Consider the following 21,715-nt stretch of genomic DNA (forward strand, 5'->3'; position numbering starts at 1 on the left):
CCTTAGCCGTGGTATATTGGCCATATACATCACACCCCTTCAGGCTGTATTGCTTAATTATAATATGTTTAATACTTACATGCTGCAAAGCATTATAACCCACTGGGCACAGACGTCATTTCAACGTCTAGTTTTGATTTACAATTGGTTGGGTAGTCAAACAAGGTGGAAAAAAAGACATCATGTTTAAGTACATTTTAAGTAACATTTTCGTAATAAATTGGGTGGAGAAAAAAAACAACGAAATTCCAGTATGTTGATGACTTTTCGTAAATCCAATCAGTTTTCCACATTGATTCAACGTCATCACATATTTTTGGGTTTGTTGAGATGACGTGGAAACAACGTTGATTCAACCAGTTTTTGCCCAGTGGGAAGAGCCTTTTACATGCATGCGTATGACAAGTCTTACAATGCATTATAACTGCATCATAATGCATTTAACCTGTAAGTGTTAAAGGCTCAGTGCAGTCAAAAATGTGATTTAACTGTGTTTTATATATATTTCCACACTAAGAGGTTGGAATATTACTGTGAAATTGTGAGAATTATGATAATGCCCTTTTAGTGTAAGAGCCGTTTGAAAAGGCCGCCTGAACTTTCAGCCTGTTTTGGTGGGATGGAGTTTTGGCCTTCCATGGTGACATCACCATACGTTAAAAGAGTTTATAGACCAATACAAAAATAGTTCCAAACTTCTCTGCCAATAACAGCTAGTTTTCAGTTATCCCCTCACCACTCCCAGACAGTCCTAGCAAAATTCTTGTTTTGAGAAATGTCCCATTACTAAGAAGCTATTTTGTTTTATTAAAAACAATTACAGTAAGGTACTTAATTGTTACCCAGAAATGATTTCACATTGATATAAAAACAGCTGCATGGGACCTTTAAGTAAAATGTTACCATGTTTCTAAATATGATCAATTATAATTATGTAATAGTGTTTAGGAAAAAAAATCAAATTCTGTTTTTTTTCATTGGGTAATGATGGTGTTTCCATAGCAACATGGATGGGACAGATTTGGAATGGACACACACACACACACACACACATACACAGAGAGAAAGAAACACTGGCACAGTCCAAGGTATGGTAGGCCTGTTGCTCATATGGATGTGTGCACGTGTGTGTCTATTACTAATGTCAGAAAGTCATCCTACTCGCTTTGCCCTCATTCAATCCCCCCCTCTATTCAAAAAACATTGTTTAAATGACACTCCATCATCTCCATTGGATGTTCTGGTCATAAACAAGGTGTCTAAATTGTTCTCGCTGAGGTATTTTCTCAGAGTGGAGTCAACATTGGACATCTTTCTCCTATAACTCCAAGTATCTGTCACCCATGTTAAGCATCACTCCAAAAAAAGCATGTTCACTCACACACCCCTGGGTCGGCTTCCCTGGGAGTCGTTGTGCCTCTGTCCGTGAATACTATGTCGCTCATACTTAAAACAGCTTTTAGTCTCGTCTATGGTGGCACCCCAACCCTCCTTTACCCTTCCTGACCCCTCCCACACCCCCCAGCCCTCCCTCCCTCCCCTCCCCCATTCCCCCAGCCCTCCCTCCCTCCCCTCCCACACCCCCCAACCCTCCTCCCTCCCCCTCCCACACCCCCCAGCCCTCCCTCCCTCCCCCTCCCACACCCCCCAGCCCTCCCTCCCTCCCCTCCCACACCCCCCCCCCCAGCCCTCCCTCCCTCCCCTCCCACATTCCCCCAGCCCTCCCTCCCTCCCCTCCCACACCCCCCAGCCCTCCCTCCCTCCCTCCCCCTCCCACCCCCCAGCCCTGTCCCATTCCCAGTTCGCACACAGTACCATTGGAGACTGGGGGGTTAGTGAGTTGCAGCCAGTCTCCTGCGGTAGGTAAGCAACACTCTCACACACAGAGGAAGCCAAGCAGAGCAGTGCAGCACAGAGTAGCAAACAGGGAGACAACTAACGGCCAACAGAACCAGAGAGAAAGAGATGGAAAGAAACGGAGAGGAAGAGAGAAAGAGAGTTGATCTGGGGATAGATGAGGTAACGGGTGTGTGTGTGTGTGTGTGTGTGTGTGTGTGTGTGTGTGTGTGTGTGTGTGTGTGTGTGTGTGTGTGTGTGTGTGTGTGTGTGTGTATGCATTAGCGTGTGTGTGTGTATTATGTTTGAGTGTGTGTGTGTGTGTGTGTACCTTCAGGTCCCTCCTCTCCAGGTGCAGCAGTTCCGAGCCTCGGATGTCGTGCCGTGTGAAGGTGTCTCTGTACTCTCCCAGACTGAGTTGCTCCAGCCAGACGCCCACTTCCTCTGTGCCCCATCTCTCCACTACACACACATGTAGAGCAAGAAGGGGCTCGCTCAGTGTGAGACCCTCGCTCGCGTGCACACACACACAAATTGGGAAGCACACCCACATCCACACGCACGCTTGTATACACAGACATACACACACTCAGAGAAATAAAATCCCAATAGAGGGATAGGAAAACAGGGAGAGGAGGAGAGGTAGAGAAGGAAAGGAAGGGAGGGAGAGGAAATGCGGCAGAGGATGGCGGGAAAGAGGAGGGGTTAACAGAGATGTCAGAGGTTGGTTGGTCGGAAAAACAGGGCTGTGGCCAATGGCCTTCCAGAGAGGCTGAGGGCATGCAGGTTATCCACCAATCAGAACACAGACGTACAGGAAGTAGGAGGGAGAGGGAGGTGGAAGCCTGTGCAACCTACAGGAATGCCCCACCCAATCAACACCTTGCCCTGCCTCACTGTAGGCAGGACTAACACACTCCCAACATATCAGACATGGTCCTAAAGCAGAGGACCAGCCATCCCCTGGCATTCTATTTGTATCGATTCTACTGTCTGTCTGGCATCATATCTCATTTCACCCCAAAACAATGAGACGAGAGTTTATGAGACGAGAAACCCTACAGTAGAAATGGCTTGTTTTCATGTTCAATTGCCAGTAATATTCATAAACAAATGCAGTCAATGTTCAGTTGTATCAGTCGTCATGAAGGCAAAAAGGTGTTCTAATACAGAAAATGTCTTTCTCTGGGCAACCCCAGGGTTTTTGGCCCTGCGTCCACCACCCTCACCCTGTCGTTGGCCTTGGTTTGTGCCTGCTGTACATGCATAGACAGGTGGATGAGACCATGAACAGAGAAAAGAGGGGTGCTCTTGGATGGCTGGGTCAGACTGAGGACCCGGGGAGACAGAGATCACAGAGACAATCCCTGACACCACACTGGGTGGTTGTAATGCATTTCAACCACTATATGTAGGCCATAGAGACGGTAAAGGCCTTAGTTCTAAACCTATGTAGTTACTTACGTATTGTGATATTTACACATTATATACACACTCGTGTTGTGTGTGTGTTTGTGTGTGTGTGCGTGTACAAAGCCTGTGGAGAGAGACGCAGAATAACAACACGTACCTGACTGAGGGCTGGTCTTCTTGGTAGCTTTCTCTTTCTTGAACTTTGGCACAATTCTGAACATGCTGCTACGACTGTTCCTCTTGCCATACTCTAATGAGGGGTCCTGAGAGGGACACAGGTGTAGGATTAGAAGTGTGTGTGCGTGTGCGTGTGCGTGTGTGTGGTGTGTGTGTGTGTGTTCTCACCTCATCTTCATTGGGCTGCAGTATATGGTATAACCAGGGGATATCCACGAGTTTGCCTAGCTCCATCTCCACACTCTGCAGAGCACTGGATAAAGACTCTTCATCTGATGGTTCCAGTTGCTGCGGATGGACACACACACACACACACACACGAGTTGGGCAGGAAGGATACATTTCTGTAGAGAGACTGTGTAAGACGAAGTTGTCCTTTGGTACTGATCAAAGGTCAGTTTGGCGTATTCCCTCCTAAATAGTTCAGGTTAGGATTTAGGAAGGCTAAACTGATCCTAGACCCTGCACATCTTCTTAGATTGTAACTCACCAGTGATACCCGTCCCACCAGAAGGGATTCAGTCTCGTTGTGTAAAGCCTTCACATTGCTGGCTACTTCTATAGCTGTGTTCCTGGCCATACTCTGGCGACAAGGCAATACAAACAAACCTGATATTAGACAACTAAAATCCCACACACACACTCCTCCCATCACACAGACAACCTGTTGATGACGTCCCTAACCTCTGGGAACTTGGGGTGCGTCTTGTTGATGGCATGTGACGAGGCGTTGACGGCGTGAGCAAGCTCCTGCTCTAGTAGCCCATTGGTCTTGGCTGCCTCACAGATCCTGTGATTTGGAGAGGGGAGTCAGAGGGCAGAGTTCTGACTGCTGATTGACAGAGGGTTTTTACAGGTACAGTATTCAATATAAAGGACAGATAGTGTAGAATGGAGCGAAATGAGGTGGTCGCATGTGTGTGTGTGTACCTGGTGATGAGCTCGTCCGCAGCACGGGCAACCAGCTGTACGAGGGCTACCTCCTCCTCAGTGGCCAGGTCCACAGACTGCTGGGAGTAGAGGTGAGGCCGCAGGGGCAGTTTGTCATACTTCAGCTTGTCCTCCCACGACTTCAGAGTGTTCTCAAACGCCTGCACACGGACAGGAAGGGGACACACAGGGAGAACAGGAGTTCACATCCACAGACAGAGCATCTTGGGCATAGCCTTCTCTTTCTTCCTCTTAACATCTCTTTCTCTCCCTCCCTCCCTCTCTATATTATCGCCCATTGACTGCATGTCCTCTTGTTCTCACACTCTGGGACTCCATCCCTACTTTGCTCACCCTGTCTCTGGTCAACATCTGGGCTCGGTTTTTGTGTTGGATCTTGATGACACCAGGAGGTTGTACCCAGGCCTCTCCATCCACTTGGATAGGAACACCCTCATCTCCCAGGATCGTGATCTTCACTGAGCGACACTGACGGGGGAGGAAAGAGTCATAATGGCGAAAAACCACAGTATGATACAAGTAGTGTGTGCGCGTTCGCACGGGTGTGTTACCTGTGCTATGCGGTGGTGTTGTAGTTTGATGACTCTGGACACAGCCATCTGCATACTGCCGAACACTGCTACCACCTCCAGGATTTTATCATCGAACGACGGGGCACAGAAGATCTAAACACACACACAACACACGCACACAATAATAGAGGCAGGGGTTAAAACACAACGAACATATTTACAGTACATTGCTTTAAAGCATTTTGATGATGCTCACTGTGTGGGGGGGGGGGGGGTTTCTTGTGGTACATCAGCCTCATCATCCTTATCACAATCACCATCACCACCATCGTCATCATCACCATCACCCTCCATTGAAAAATGATTTTTTTCCCTGACAATTCCTTCACCTCCAAATCATCTAGTGAAAACGAGGGGTTAGAATTTAGATTGAAACACTCTGGAGTTAAAGGTCTCTCTGACTTGATATTGATTTCTCTGTCCACATTGTCCATGATAAGGTCAAGGTAGTGATGAATTAGACATCTTTCCTTCTGCACAATTTCTCTGCTCCGATACACTCGGAAATGCCACTTTAATGCAGATCTGTACTATTCAGCCGGCTGCACGTCAAAGGCTCAAAGAGAGAGAGAGAGAGAGAGAGAGAGAGCTATTGTATTGTAGTTCAGACTAATTCCACTAGGTGGAGCCCTACTCACAATAACACATTGGTATGTTTTCATTGTGGCCAAAACAGTCAGGTCTGTAGATGGTTTATAGTTTGAACACAGTCTAAGAAATGAGTATGTGTGTGCGTGTGAATTTACTGTAAGTGTGTATGTGTGTGTTTACAGACAAGAGAGTAAACTTTCAGGATGACGTGTGTGTTGGATCAGATCCACTGAATGTTCTCTCCCAGCTGCTTCCTCTGCCCCAGCACAGCCATTACATAACAACACCACGTCACAGACAGAGGTAACCTCACTGGACTAGGGGCCACACCGGGGAGGTATGTGTGTGTGTGTGTGTGTGTGTGCGTCTGCGCGTGTGTAGCAAACCGACACTCCAATCCGTCAGCAGCCCTTGTACTATCTGAGTCTTAAACAAACAAGTCGATAGGCGGCCAACTCACTCACCAGGGGTCATACTCAGGCCCCGACACTGGGAGCGAGAGGAGAGGGTTTAAACACATCTAAAAACATCACAGCTCCAGTAATAAAACACACGTTACTGAACAACAATAACCCAGAAGTGTTATCATTCTCTTCTCCAACAACAGTCAGCAGCCACTAAGTGACAACCAAGACAACAAGAGTCCTTGGGATCTGGAAAGGTGTTGTACACATAGAATGACAAAGGCAGTATTATCAGTATGGTCGTAAGAATTGAGGTGCCACTTAGTGGTGTAAACAGGTCATCCCGTGCAAATACCAGAAGCCTGATTCTCATTTAGCCTCCAGTACATCATCCTCAGGAAGCCGAGTAGTACAAGACGAGACAAGCCGAGTAGTACACACACACACACACACACACACACACACACACACACACACACACACAGAGAACAGTACTCACGTCATCCTCCTTGGTGCCTCCCCAGAAGTTGGTTCCTCCAGCGTAGCTGGGGATGTTCAGCACCGCGATGCCCTGAAGGCTGGGCAGGGGGATGTACTGACCGTCACACTGGAACACACAAAGTGTTCGTTCGGTTCTATTTCAACACGGAGAAGCTGCAGACTGGCCAGGGGTATGTACGGTGCATTCAGAAACTATTCAGACCCTTTGACGTTATCCACGTTTTGTTAAGTTAAAGCCTTATTCTAAAATTGATTTAATTGTTTGTTTTTCCCTCATCAATCTACACACAATAACCCATAATGACGAAGCAAAAAAACAGTTGGTTTTGTTGTGCAAATTTATACAAATAAAAAAACTGAAATATCACACTTACATAAGTATTCAGACCATTTACTCAGTACTTTGTTGAAACACCTATGGCAGAGATTACAGGCTCGAGTCTTGGGTATGACGCTACAAGCTTGGCACACCTGTATTTGGGGAATTTCTCACATTCTTCTATGCGGATCCTCTCACGGTCTGTCAGGTTGGATGGGGAGCGTCGCTGCACAGCTATATTCAGATCTCTCCAGAGATGTTAGATCGGGTTCAAGTCCGGGCTCTGGCTGGGTCACTAAAGAACATTCAGAGACTTGTCCTGAAGCCACTCCTGCGTAGTCTTGGCTGTGTGCTTCGGGTCATTGTCCTGTTGGAAGGTCGCTCCAGTCTGAGATCCTGAGCGTTCTGGAGCAGGTCTTTATCAAGGATCGCTGTACTTTTCTCTGTTCATCTTTCCCTCAATCCTGACTGGTCTCCCAGTCCCTACCGCTGAAAAACATCCCCACAGCATGATGCTGCCACCACCATGCTTCACCGTAGGGATGGTGTCAGGTTTCCTCCAGACGTGACGCTTGGCATTCAGGCCAAAGAGTTTAATTCTGGTTTCATCAGACCATCTTTTCTCATGGTCTGAGTCCTTTAGGTGTCTTTAGGCAAACACCAAGCAGGCTGTCATGTGCCTTTTACTGTAGAGGGGCTTCCATCTGGCCACTCTACCATGAAGGCCTGATTGGTAGAGTGCTGCAGAGAATGTTCTACTTCTAGAAGTTTCTCCCATTTCCACAGAGGAACTCAGGAGCACTGTCAGCATGACCATTGGGTTCTTGTGCACCTCCCTGACCAAGGCCCTTCTGCCTCGATTGCTCAGTTTGGCCTGGCGGCAAGCTCTAGGGAGAGTCTTGGTGGTTCCAAACTTCTTCCATTTAAGAATGATGGATTCCACTGTGTTCTTGGGGACCTTCACTGCTGCAGACATTTTTTGGTACACTGCCCCAGATCTGTGCCTCGACAGAATCCTGTCTCGGAGCTCTATGGACAATTCCTTTGACCTCATAACTTGGTTTTTGCTCTTACATGCACTGTCAACTGTGGGACCTTATATAGACAGGTGTGGGCCTTTCCAAATCATGTCCAATCAATTTAATATACCACAGGTGGACTCTAATCAAGTTGTAGAAACATCTCAAGGATGATAAATGGAAACAAGATGCTCCTGAGCTCAATTTCTAGTCTCATAGCAAAGGGTCTGAATACTTGTGTAAATAAGATATTTCTGTATTTTATTTTTAATACATTTGCTCAAAATTTGAAAAACCTGCTTTCTCATTGTTGTAATGGTGTATTGTGTGCAGATTGATGATTTTGTATCCATTTTAGAATAAGGCTGTACCGTAACAAAACAGAAAAAGTGAAGGGGTGTGAATATTTTTCAAATGCAATGGACTGGTTATCATTCCCTGTGGTACACCCTATGTGGCCATTGATTTGAATGGGAAAGACCCTTCTAGTAATTCTAATTCTATGGTAATTCTAATTCTCTCACCTCCAGTTGAACCTTCTGTTCTAGGTTCTTGTAGGTTCTCTGGAGGAGCTCCTTGGTGCCCAGAACACCATACCACACCCTGTTCTTAGTACGACTCCTAGAGAGAGAGAAAGAGTGAGAGAGAGAGAGAGAGAGAGAGAGAGAGAGAGAGAGAGAGAGAGAGAGAGAGAGACGGCGGGAGGATAGTCAGAGTGAGGAAGAGAAAGGAGTGTACACAAAATGTGGAAAAAGGGGGAGAGAATAGAGGCAAGAGAGAGAGATGAGAGGACAGTAGAGAGGGAGAAAGAGAGAGAGGAGAAATAAACCTAGAGCTCACCGGCACTTCTCTGGGTGTTCCTCCCTCTTGTTGTTGAACTCCAAGGTGATCTTAGCATCCAGCCCAACGCCAAAGTAATTGTTCATGACACACTTCTCACTAAAGCCCTCTCTGTGTGGGAGATATAGATACAGGGCAGTTCAGAAAACTACAATTCAACTGAAAACTGAAAACATTAATGTTTTGATCTGGTCGCCAAAAAGGTCAAGTCGGGAACATTCTGAATATGGTAGCCTAAAGGTTAGACGTCAGAGGTCTGAGGGTCTTACAGCGAGTCCAGGAGGTCAGGGTTTATGGAGGGTTAAAGGGTAGAGGTCAGAGGATCTTACAGTGAGTCAGGGTCAGAGTCCAGGAGGTCAGGGTTTATGAAGGGTTAAAGGGTAAAGGTCAGAGGATCTTACAGTGAGTCCAGGTCAGAGTCCAGGAGGTCAGGGTTTATGAAGGGTTAAAGGGTAGAGTATCTTACAGTGAGTCCAGGTCTGAGTCCAGGAAGGGCGTAGCACCAAATGGGTCGATGTTGGCCAGCAGCATCTTACTGATGATGGAGCTACCGGCTATAGAGGCTGCCAGACCAGCACGCAAACCTGTACAGAGAAACAGGGCTGTTCTTAAACAGTGATGTGTGTGTGTGGGATGTGCACTTGTACCAAGGCAGATGTGTGTATATCATTTCAGACAATAGATATGTGTGTATACACATGAGCGCAAACCATGGCAGATGAAGTGTGTATGTGAAGTAGAGGTCTTCACAGGTCCAAAAAGTTGAGTTCCCCACAGAATACAAAAAGGTTTCTTCAAAGGGTTCTCCCAAAAATAACCTGTCTGGGTTTTGGCCTTTCTGGGGAGTTTTTCCTAGCCACCGTGCTTCTACACCTGCATTGCTTGCTGTTTGGGGTTTTAGGCTGGGTTTCTGTACAGCACTTTGAGATATCAGCTGATGTATGAAGGGCTATATAAATACATTTGATTTGATTTGAAAGAACCCTTTAAGGTTCTAGATAGCACCTTTCTTTCTTAGAGTGTACCCAAATAAATAAATGTTTTAAATATAGAGACCCGTTTCGAACAGACCCAAGGAGAACCAGACCCGGCCCGAACGTTACAGCCTTAAAATGGATGAAATGTTTCCCCCCCCCCATCAATCTACACACAATACCCCATAATGAAGAAGCAAAAACAGATTTTTAGAAATGTTTTCAAATATATTAAAAACAGAAATACCTTATTTACGTAAGTATTCAGACCGTTTGCTATGACACTCGTAATTGAGCTCAGGTTCATCCTGTTTCCATTTATCATCCATGAGCTCTTTCGACAACTTGATTGGAGTCCCTCTGTGGTAAATTCAATTGATTGGACATGATTTGGAAAGGCACACACCTGTCTATATAAGCTTAAACAGTTGACAGTGCATGTCAGAGCAAAAACCAAGCCATGGAATTATCCGTAGAGCTCCGAGACAGGCTTGTGTCGAGACACAGATCTGGGGAAGGGTACCAAAACATTTCTGCAGCAGTGAAGGTCCCCAAGAACAGAGTGGCCTCCATCATTCTTAAATGGAAGAAGTTTGGAACCACCAAGATTCTGCCTAGAGCTGGGCATCCGGCCAAACTGAGTAATCGGGGGAGAAGGGAGGTCAGGGAGGAGAGCAAGAACCCAATGTTTACTCTGACAGAGCTCCGGAGTTCCTCTGTGGAGATGGGAGAATCTTCCAGAAGGACAACCATCTCTGCAGCACTCCACCAATCAGACCTTTACGGTAGAGTGGCCAGACAGAAGCCACTCCTCAGTAAAATGCACATGACAGCCAGCTGGGAGTTTGCCAAAAGACACCTAAATGACTATCAGACCATAAGAAATAAGATTCTCTGGTCTGATGGTCTAATCCTTGCCGTTCTACAATTACAAATAAGTGAATAACTCTCTTCAAACTAAGTAGCTGTTGGCTCTTGCCGTTTTAGTCCATCCTTCTAATGTAACTTTTAAATCGATTAGATATCTCCTACATTGCTTCCCACACACTGAGGCTTTTTGACTGTGGAGCCACTTTGACAATGACTTGTGATTGGCCGACAACAACAAGTTACACGCCCCTCAAGAGCAGAAGCATAAATGATAGCCTACAATTTTTTCTCTCTTCATACTGCAGCAGTCACATTTAGGTCCTTAAGGGGCAAATCAGTTATAATTACACATACCCAAGACCCATGACGATCATATCAGATCCGACCAGGACACGTGAGAATTTGGAATTCTGTCAGAATCTGGACCCGCTTGGGTCCCTAGTCAAATGCCACGTAATTGTGTTTGGGTGGACCCGTGAAGACCTCTAATGGGAAGTGTGTACACGCATGTATGTGCACGGCGCACATGAGTGCATATACCGTAGGATGTACCAGGGCAGATGATGCGTGTGTTGAGTACAGGCAGGTTCTCCTTGCTGGTGGTGAAGGGCGTGATGGAGAACGAGCCACAGGATTGGCTGCTGCGACTTACATGCCTCTCAGGAGGAGAACATGGACTCTTAGCCACTAGAAAGAGAGAGAGAGAGACACCAGAAAGAGACCAGAGAGAGACGGAAGGAGAAAGAGACCAGGGAGAATGACCGAGACATACCAGAAATGTGAATACTGAGACATTCACTGTCTGCTACTACTGTATGTACTAAAGATCTAGAGAGAGTAGATAGAACAAAGGGATGACGCAGGATAATATAGTGACATCCCCATTGATCTGAAGCAATAAGCAGATTACTTGTAAAAAAAAATACAAAAATAAAAAGGAAGTGCCTCTGTCCCACAGACAATGACACTTCCTACAGGACACACACACACTAAAGGACACACACTCTGTGCTATGTAAATACCACTATTATCCAATAGTGAGGAATACAGAGAATGGTTTCCCATCTATGCTTATTACAAAAACAACATCCTATATTTAGAGCAGGAAACATCATGTGTGTGGGCTTGTCAGACTGTGTTCTCTGTGGCCACTAAGCTGGTGGTGTTTAGATCCTGCGTGATTTCTTGTATGATACAACTTACTCTATCTGTATTCAAATGGACCCTTAGCCCCTACTCCCTATCCACTCCTCTAGATCTAAAGAGGACTGGGTGGATGGGGGAGAGAGAGAGAGAGAGACTCACATGGCACGGCTTCCAGTTCCTTGGTGTCCTCGTCCTTCTCACTGTCCCTGTTGTCCTCCTCTCCTTCCTTCCTGAACTCCAAAGGGGACGGCAGCTCCAGCTCCTCTGTGTGGGCATTCTGCTCATCCACCACTAGAGGGAGAGGGGGCAGTGCCAGAGGGTAAGAGAGGAGGGGGAGAGGACGATGAGAGAGGGAGTGACGGGGAGAGATTGGACACTACAAATTTGTATTGCACGACACAGTGATTGCCGATACTTTTTATGGGTTTACAATCTGGATTCCATTGTATTCTCTCTGAAACATGCATGAAAGACATGAAACATGCATGAAAGACTAGGCTCTATTATATTGTATGTCTGATCCGTTTTGTCATACTCTATATCTACGTACCTCTCTCGGCCTGTTCGATGATCTGTTATGTTCTATATCTACGTACATCTCTCGGCCTGTTCAATGATCTGTTAGGTTCGATATCTACGTACCTCTCTCGGCCTGTTCAATGATCTGTTATGTTCTATATCTACGTACATCTCTCGGCCTGTTCAATGATCTGTTATGTTCTATATCTACGTACATCTCTCGGCCTGTTCAATGATCTGTTAGGTTCGATATCTACGTACCTCTCTCGGCCTGTTCAATGATCTGTTATGTTCTATATCTACGTACATCTCTCGGCCTGTTCAATGATCTGTTATGTTCTATATCTACGTACCTCCCTCGGCCTGTTCGATGATCTGTTATGTTCTATATCTACGTATCTCTCTCGGCCTGTTCAATGATCTGTTAGATTCTATATCTACGTACCTCTCTCGGCCTGTTCAATGATCTGTTATGTTCTATATCTACGTACCTCTCTTGGCCTGTTCAATGATCTGTTAGATTCTATATCTACGTACCTCTCTCGGCCTGTTCAATGATCTGTTATGTTCTATATCTACGTACCTCCCTCGGCCTGTTCGATGATCTGTTATGTTCTATATCTACGTACCTCTCTCGGCCTGTTCAATGATCTGTCGTACAGCCTTCTTCAGGCTGTTGGCTCGTAACATCAGCTGTTCTTTAGCTCTGAACAGCTTGTGTGGCGAACCTCTTCCTTTCTCTCCTCCCTTTTCGCTCTCCTCCGCTTCCAGTTTCTCCTTCAGCTCGGTCAACGACTCCTCGCTCACCTCCTCCTCCTCGTCTTCCTCCTCTTCCTCCTCTTCAACGATTGGTGGCGTGGAAAGCGGAGGAGGTGGTGGGAGTGACTGGGCTTCTGTGTTGAGGGTCTGGAGGAGTGAATCTAGCTTTTCATTCAGGATGGCACACTGTTGGGAAAAGGAGAGTTAGGTTAGTGTGTGTGTGTGTGTGTGTGTGTGTGTGTGTGTGTGTGTGTGTGTGTGTGTGTGTGTGTGTGTGTGTGTGTGTGTGTGTGTGTGTGTGTGTGTGTGTGTGTGTGTGTGTGTGTGTGGGGGGGGGGGTACTTACTTTGAGAGACATAGTGTCACACTCGTCTGTATTCTCAATACTTTTCTCGTAAGATTTCCCCACTTTGGCAACAAAGTCCTTTACTGTCTCACACAGGATCCTGGAAGGACAGTGAGGGGGTAGACAGAGTAGAGCGAGAGTAGAGAGAGTAGAGAGAGAGAGAGTAGAGAGAGTAGAGAGAGAGTAGAGAGAGTAGTGAGAGAGAGTAGAGAGAGTAGAAAGAGAGAGAGTAGAGAGAGTAGAGAGAGAGTAGAGAGAGTAAGGAGAGAGTGTGTAGAGAGAGATAGAGTAGAAAGAGAGTAGAGAGAGTAGAGAAAGAGAGAGTGTAGAGAGAGAGAGGAGAGAGAGGAGAGAGTGTATAGAGTGTAGAGAGAGTAGTGAGAGAGAGTAGAGAGAGTAGAAAGAGAGAGAGTAGAGAGAGTAGAGAGAGAGTAGAGAGAGTAAGGAGAGAGTGTGTAGAGAGAGATAGAGTAGAAAGAGAGTAGAGAGAGTAGAGAAAGAGAGAGTGTAGAGAGAGAGAGGAGAGAGAGGAGAGAGAGTGTATAGAGTGTAGAGAGAGTAGTGAGAGAGAGTAGAGAGAGTAGAGAGAGTAGAGAGAGAGTAGAGAGAGTAGAGAGAGTCGAAAGAGATGAAAGAAAGAGAGTAGAGAGAGACAGAGCGTGAGTAGAGAGAGAGAGAGAGAGCGAGACAGAGAGAGAGAAGCGGGGGGTGAAAGGAGAGCGTGAGTTCACATTAAATGAAATTGTCAGCAGCCATTTAGCAGTAAGCAGTGTTGAGATGAGACACTCACTTAGCGGAGGAGATGACCACAGAGTGTTGATCAGAGTTGAGGATCTTGGTGAGATGGGCAGTTACCGAGTCTTCATATGCTGAGATCTGGAACTGGGGACACAGAGAGAGGAGAAAGGCAGAATTAGCAAAAAACTAAGCAAGGCCAGGGGGATACCGTTACATTATAAAACACCTCCAAATCTTAATGTGTCAGATGTTGTGTACCTGGCCGTCGTCAGTGTCGTCTGGCGTGACGGGCCCGCTGTGTTTGGAGGGGAGCTTTATCTCGTAGGTCATGATGCTCCAGCGGTCCAACATCTTGGTGCTGGCCCGCTCCAGTTTCTCCAGAATCTGGGGAAGCTGCGTGTCATCGTCACACGATGGGCCCCAGCCCAGCACCCGCGCCAGGTCGTTTCCCGTGCCCAAGGGCAGCACTCCCAGCTGGCACTGGTGACAGAAAGAGAGGCGGGGGAGAGAGTGAGAGAGGAAGTGTGTGTGGGGGAGACGGGGGGGGGGGGTGATTCTTACCTGTTTGTGGAGGTTGAGTTTGTCTATCTCAGAGAGGACCCAGCCGACACTCCCATCCCCTCCACACACCAGGATCCGGAAGTTATCAAACTTCTGAAAGAGACGCAGCCTGGAGAGCACACAGAGGAATGGTACTAATGTTAGAGTCATTGAACAGTGTCGCTTCTGTCCCTGTTCTTCCCCAATCAGGGCACCAGCCACCCTGTCTCTGTCCCCAGTATCTTTGTTGCATGTGCCGGAGTACTAGGGTCAGTCTGTCTTATCTGGTGTACTGTGTGATATTAGGCTCCCTCTAATTCCCCTCTCCCTCTCTCTGTCTCCAGAAGGACCTTGGCCAGGTTCCATAAAACATCTTATTGGTAATTTCCCTCTTTTCTTTTCCCTTAAAATGATTTATGTTTTGACTGGTACATACATACATACATACACACATACACACATACACACACACACACACACACACACACACACACACACACACACACACACACACACACACACATACATACATACATACATACATACATACATACATACATACATACATACATACATACATACATACATACATACATACATACATACATACATGCATGCATACATGCATACATGCATACATACATACATACATAGAAATAAATATACATACATATACACATACGCATACATACATACATATAAATACACATACAGTACCAGTCAAACGTTTGGACACACCGACTCATTCAATGGTTTTTCTTTATTTTGACTATTTTCCACATTGTAGAATAATAGTGAAGACACCAAAACTAAGAAATAACACATATGGAATCATGTAGTAACCAAAAAAAGTGTTCAACAAATCTAAATATATTTTATATTTGAGATTCTTCAAAGTAGCCACCCTTTGCCTTGACAGCTTTGCACACGCTTGGCATTCTCTCAACCAGCTTCATGATCAACCGTTCACCTACTCTGCGTCTCACAAAGACACAGTGGTTGGAACCAAGAATCTCACATTTGGACTCCTCAGACCAAAGGACAGATTTCCACTTGCTTGTGTTTCTTGGCAAAGGCAAGTCTCTTCTTCTTATTGGTGTCCTTTAGTAGTGCTTTCTTAGCAGCAATTCAACCATGAGGGCCTGATTCACACAGTCTCCTTTGTACAGTTGATGTTGAGATGTGTCTGGAACTTGAACTCTGTGAAGCATTTATTTGGTGCTGCCATCTGAGGTGCAGTTAACTCTACCTAACCTATCCTATGCCGCAGAGGTAACTTCCTTTCCTGTGGCGATCCTCATGAGAGGCAGTTTCATCATAGTGCTTGATGGTTTTTGCAAATGCACTTGAAGAAACTTTCAAAGTTCTTGAAATTTTCCAGGATTGACTGACCTTCATGTCTTAAAGTAATGATGGACTGTCATTTCTCTTTGCTTATTTGAGCTGTTCTTGCCATAATATGGACTTGGACTTTTACCAAATAGGGCTATCTTCTGTATCCCACCCCTACCTTGTCTAAACACAACTAATTGACTCAAAAGCATTAAGGAAAGAAATTCTACAAATTAACTTTTAACAAGGCACACCTGTTAATTGAAATGCATTCCAGGTGACTACCTCATGAATCTGGTTGAGAGACTGCCAAGCGTGTGCAAAGCTATCATCAAGGCAAAGGGTGTCTACTTTAAAGAATCTCAAATATAAAATATATTTTGATTTGTTTAACATTTATTTGGTTACTACATGATTCCATATGTGTTATTTCATAGTTTTGATGTCTTCACCATTATTCTACAATGTGGAAAATAGTCAAAATAAAGAAAAACCCTTGAATGTGTAGATGTGTCCAAAAGTTGACTGGTACTGTATACATATCTTTATAAAATTATGTTTTCCTTTGTTATTTTACAATACCCCTACCACCCCTCCCCTAATTGGAGGAAACAAATGAACAACAACCCGTAGGCTTCTACTTCCAGCTTATACATACTATATACATTTTACGGACACAGTATATTTTACATTAGTATCTTGTTGTAATTAGTCCCACCTTTCAGCTCCATTCAACTTGTTCCATCTCTCTTAACACCATCCCTATTGGATTTCTATTTGCCATATATTTTTTCAACTGTGCTGCGATGTTTCACAAATGTTTCTACAGATTGTAAATTTAAGACAAATAGTTTTGCTAAAATAATTTTTACATTTTTGATCCATAGACTGACTTTTCAAATCACCCAGTATTTGCTATCTGCAGAGTTAGCTCCAGGTAAGTGTTGTAATTCTTCAGCCATTCCTGGACGTGTGACTAAAAACAAGCTACATATGGACAGTACCAAAATAAATGATCTATTGACTCTGTCTCTTTGCAGCAAAATCTGCAGAGCTGTGAAGGTTGTACCCCCCCCCCCCCGTATGTATAATTGAAGTCGGAAGTTTACATACACCTCAGCCAAATACATTTAAACTCAGTTTTTCACAATTCCTGGCATTGAATCCTGGTAAAAATTCCCTGTCTTAGGTCAGTTAGGATCTCCACTTTATTTTAAGAATGTGAAATGTCAGGATAATAGTAGAGAGAATGATTTATTTCAGCTTTTATTTCTTTCATCACATTCCCAGTGGGTCAGAAGTTAACATACACTCAATTAGTACGTGATAGCATTGCCTTTAAATTGTTTAACTTGGGTCAAACGTTTTGGGTAGCCTTCCACAAGCTTCCCACAATAAGTTGGGTGAATTTTGGCCCATTCCTCCTGACAGAGCAGGAGTAACTGAGTCAGGTGTGAAGGCCTCCTTGCTCGCACACACTTTTTCAGTTCTGCCCACAAATGTTCTACAGGATTGAGGTCAGGGCTTTGTGATGGCCACTCCAATACCTTGACTTTGTTATCCTTAAGCCATTTTGCCACAACTTTGGAAGTATGCTTGGGGTCATTGTCCATTTGGAAGACCATTTGCGACCAAGCTTTAACTTCCTGACTGATGTCTTGAGATGTTGCTTCAATATATCCACCTCATTTTCCTCCCTCATGATCCCATCTATTTTGTGAAGTGCACCAGTCACTCCTGCAGCAAAGCACCCCCAAAACATGATGCTGCCACCCCCGTGGGACACAGTTGGGATGCTGTTCTTCGACTTGAAAGCCTCCCCCTTTTTCCTCCAAACATAACGATGGTCATTATGGCCAAACAGTTCTATTTTTGTTTCATCAGACCAGATTACATTTCTCCAAAAAGTACGATCTTTGTCCCCATGTGCAGTTGCCAACCATAGTCTGGCCTATTTATGTCGGTTTTGGAGCAGTGGCTTCAGGTTATGTCAATATAGCACTCGTTATATAGGACTCATTTTACTGTGGATATAGGTACTTTTGTACCTGTTTCCTCCAGCATCTTCACAAGGTCCTTTGCTGTTGTTCTGGGATCTGGGAGTTGAGTATCTGGAGCATCAACATTTGTGGGTTCGATTACAGGCTCAAAATTGCCAGAAACTCACCAGTCTATGCTTGTTCTGAGAAATGAAGGCTATTCCATGCGAGAAATTGCCAAGAAACTGAAGATCTCGTAAGACGCTGTGTACTACTCCCTTCACAGAACAGTGCAAACTGGCTCTAACCAGGATAGAAAGAAGTGTGGAAGGCCCTGGTGCACAACTGAGCAAGAGGACAAGTACATTAGAGTGTCTAGTTTGAGAAACAGACGCCTCACAAGTCCTCAACTGGCAACTTCAATAAATAGTACCAGCAAAACACCAGTCTCAACGTCAACAGTGAAGAGGCGACTCCAGGATGTTGGTGTTTTGCTGGTACTAAACAATGTAAGGAGCACAATCCATGGCTACAAAGCTAGCTGGCTAGCTAGCTACCTTCTCTGTAAGTTTGCTTGACATACTAAAAAGTAATAGAAACAAGTTGAGAAAAAAGTAATGTGTTCTATTCTCTTCTGAATCATTTTGTATCTCCTGCCTTGAATTTATAAGTTCTTTCTGACGATCTCCCAAAATAAATGTGATTTCTTTGACAAGACGTTCAGTCAGTGAATCAGGCTGGAACAAAATTGCAAATCATTTATCGACTGCAAATTGACCGCTAGAAGCCCAAACTGATAGAATATTTGACTAAAACATAATCATTTCAAAACTTGCTTGCATTTGTAAACCATCAGAGTTGCGCTCTATTATGGGTGTGAATACTTTTTTTTTTTACTAGCGATGCCAAGCGGTTTCCACTAGCCAAGCCGACTTACCCTAGATGTGGTCCGCCATTGACCAGGTCAAACACCTGAGCAGGGTTGAGGAGCTGCTTGAAACGTCGGAGGAATTTAACCCCTTGGTTGTCTCCACTCTTGGAGTTGACGAAGACCAGCAGAGGACTGGCGCAGGACGGAGGACAGGTGGCCTTCCAGAAGCCTGAACACAAATACACACAAAAAAACTGTTATTTCATTGAATGAAAAAGTAAATTATATTTAACTAAGCAAGTCAGTTATGAACAAATTCTTAATTTCAATGACGGCCTAGGAATGGTGGGTTAACTGCCTTGTTCAGGGGCAGAAAGACAGATTTCGACCTTGTCAGCTCAGGGATTCGATCTTGCCACCTTCCAGATACAAGTCCAACACTCTAACCACCATGCTATCTGCTGCCCCATGAATGAAGGTTTGAATGACTGAATGGAATAGATAGATTAATGAATCTGTGCTCAAATATTAAGAGTACTAGCCAATTCTAGTAGTAAATAAAATGCAGACGTGATCTGATAAACAGTACGGGAACTATTGTAGATGGTGATACACTGTAGATAGGACATCAGGAGCAATTACATGTATACTTGTTCATCTCTCACTGTCAAATCCACTGGTTAATCCAAAGTGTATTGACAATATCCAGACTCTGAGCCGTGTCACAGTGACTAATAGAAGGGATGTGAGAAGACGAAGAGATGAAAAGAAAAGAGAGATTCTACTGTGCTGGATCACCCATTAACTACTGTATCATAACACCCACACGCTGCAACATCATTGAGGCATCAAAGTGTGTGTGTGTGTGTGTGTGTGTGTGTGTGTGTGTGTGTGTGTGTGTGTGTGTGTGTGTGTGTGTGTGTGTGTGTGTGTGTGTGTGTGTGTGTGTGTGTGTGTGTGTATCACTGTACTGAGTCAGGCTGTGCAGTTGTGTGTGGCATGTGCGGTATTAGCACACATTCTAAGCAGGAGACACACTGTGGACAACGAGCCTGTGCTTTTATAGGATTTATCATATGGCAGATTGATACGCCGCCTGTGTGTCAACATTACTCTGTGTGAAAAGGATTTAAGTTTGAGAGTGTGTGTGTGTGTGTGTGTGTGTGTGTGTGTGTGTGTGTGCTTGCGCGGGGGCGAATGGTGACAGTCCCCTGGGGTGCTGCCATCCACACTCTCATTCTCTCTTCCTTCACTCTCTTTCTGTCATTCCTTTCTCCCTCTCTCTATCCCCCTCTCTTTGTCCTTTGCTCTCTCCATCCTCCACATCTCTTTGCTTCTCTTCTCTCTCTATCATTATTTTACCCTTCTCATTTTGCCTCTCTTCTCATTCCATCTTTCTATCCCTCTCTCTCTCTCTCTAATCTTGGCAGCGGCGGAGCAGAGATGGGAGAGGAGAGGGGGAGGAAAGTCACAACGTTTCAGCACGTGCCACAGTCAGCTAGCAGCCAATTAGATTAGAGCCCTCTCAAGCCTGCACTGGGTCGAGGGCAAATCCTGGCATGTGGAGGGGGGAGGGGTTAAATACATTGAAGAGGGAGAGGAAGATATTTGGAAGAACAAGAAGGAGAGGAAAAGAGGGAGAGAGGAAGACATGGTGAGAGAAGGGAGGGAGACATGGGGATATATGGGGAGACAGAGGGGGAGGGGCAGAGATAGAGGAAGAGAGAGGGGCAGGAACAGAGAGAGAGGGAGATATAGGAGCGGGAACAGAGAGAGAGAGCTATAGGAGCGGGACCAGAGAGGGAGCTATAAGAGAGGGAACAGAGAGAATGAGCTATAGGAGAGGGAACCGAGATAGAGGGGCGGGAACAGAGATATAGGGGCGGGAACAGAGAGAGGGAGCTATAGGAGAGGGAACAGAGATAGAGGGAGATAGAGGGGCAGGAACAGAGATATAGGGGCGGGAACAGAGAGAAGGAGCTATAGGAGAGGGAACAGAGATAGAGGGGGATAGAGGGGCGGGAACAGAGATATAGGGGCGGGAGCAGAGAGAGAGGGAGATGGAGGGGCGGGAACAGAGATAGTGGGAGATAGAGGGGGAGTAGAGGGGTAAGTAGATATTTTTGTAGCTCAAACTCCTCTCATTTCTCATCCAATCATCTCTTTATTATTTTGATCCTCCTTTCTTCTTCCACACCTTTCCAAGTTAGTCAATATGATCACCCTCAGAACGACTCTGTGTTTGTGTGTGTGTGTGTGCACCTGCATGAAATATCTATTTGATATACCTGTCAATACAATACCCACGCACAATTTCCTGACACGCACGCACACACACACACTGGTGGGAGCAACCAAGAGAGTGTATAAATTCCACACCAGAAGGTGATATTTAGTATTAGAGTGAAAACACTAATATTTACATTCCTCTTCCATAATTTCCATCACATTATACAGCTTTATACAGCACTATAATCTGGGTTGTGTCCATTGGGAACCAAAGGGAAGAAAGGGGACTGAAACAGGAAGGGACTACCTGGACTTATCATATTAGAAATGCTTATTTCCTCAGCACAATATTTAACAATTATTTCCATTATGCTCCCTAATGAATATCATGCTGGGATGTGTATGTGTGTGTGTGTGTGTGTGTGTGTGTGTGTGTGTGTGTGTGTGTGTGTATGTGTGTATGTGTGTATGTGCGTGTGTGCGTGTGTGCGTGTGTGCGTGTGTGCGTGTGTGCGTGTGTGTGTGTGTGTGTGGAGAATGATTCATTTCTCTCTGTTTTAATCATCCCCAGGTCATTCTGAGAGGAAATTAGCAAAGCCAATGAGGTGACTCCTTTATAACATTCATCTGCACTGCAATTCACTCCACTTTCCACCGGTCAGCAATACATGTTTTATTGAAGAAAGAATAATGTCATTGAGAAATCGCATTCTCCATTTGGGTGTAGAGACATCCTATGTGACTACATTATTCCTTGTCTCAGGATGGTAAGTTGGTGGTTGAAGTTAT

General features: G+C 45.1%; 1 protein-coding gene across 4 annotated transcripts in view; it reads right to left on the bottom strand.

Moving 5' to 3' along the window:
• Window positions 1-1,787: 1,787 nt before the first annotated feature.
• Window positions 1,788-21,715, bottom strand: part of LOC135547294 (diacylglycerol kinase eta-like) — a 71,266-nt gene continuing 51,338 nt past the window's right edge. For 2 of the 4 annotated variants that reach the window (XM_064976146.1, XM_064976144.1), the window contains 20 exons: window positions 18,764-18,926; window positions 14,537-14,645; window positions 14,234-14,455; window positions 14,028-14,119; window positions 13,238-13,337; window positions 12,762-13,077; window positions 11,773-11,904; window positions 11,008-11,154; window positions 9,090-9,207; window positions 8,624-8,734; window positions 8,308-8,404; window positions 6,444-6,551; window positions 4,929-5,042; window positions 4,711-4,845; window positions 4,357-4,517; window positions 4,111-4,216; window positions 3,917-4,009; window positions 3,595-3,714; window positions 3,407-3,512; window positions 1,788-2,298 (listed from right to left, as the gene is read on the bottom strand). In XM_064976146.1, the coding sequence (XP_064832218.1) occupies window positions 1,877-2,298; window positions 3,407-3,512; window positions 3,595-3,714; window positions 3,917-4,009; window positions 4,111-4,216; window positions 4,357-4,517; window positions 4,711-4,845; window positions 4,929-5,042; window positions 6,444-6,551; window positions 8,308-8,404; window positions 8,624-8,734; window positions 9,090-9,207; window positions 11,008-11,154; window positions 11,773-11,904; window positions 12,762-13,077; window positions 13,238-13,337; window positions 14,028-14,119; window positions 14,234-14,455; window positions 14,537-14,645; window positions 18,764-18,926 (2,972 nt within the window). In that variant the 3' untranslated portion in view covers window positions 1,788-1,876. The remainder of the gene's footprint in view (window positions 2,299-3,406; window positions 3,513-3,594; window positions 3,715-3,916; window positions 4,010-4,110; window positions 4,217-4,356; window positions 4,518-4,710; window positions 4,846-4,928; window positions 5,043-6,443; window positions 6,552-8,307; window positions 8,405-8,623; window positions 8,735-9,089; window positions 9,208-11,007; window positions 11,155-11,772; window positions 11,905-12,761; window positions 13,078-13,237; window positions 13,338-14,027; window positions 14,120-14,233; window positions 14,456-14,536; window positions 14,646-18,763; window positions 18,927-21,715) is intronic. The other 2 variants (XM_064976145.1, XM_064976147.1) reach the window with 1 other exon arrangement.

The sequence above is a fragment of the Oncorhynchus masou genome, chromosome 10 (assembly GCF_036934945.1).
Source record: "Oncorhynchus masou masou isolate Uvic2021 chromosome 10, UVic_Omas_1.1, whole genome shotgun sequence".
Taxonomy (NCBI): domain Eukaryota; kingdom Metazoa; phylum Chordata; class Actinopteri; order Salmoniformes; family Salmonidae; genus Oncorhynchus; species Oncorhynchus masou.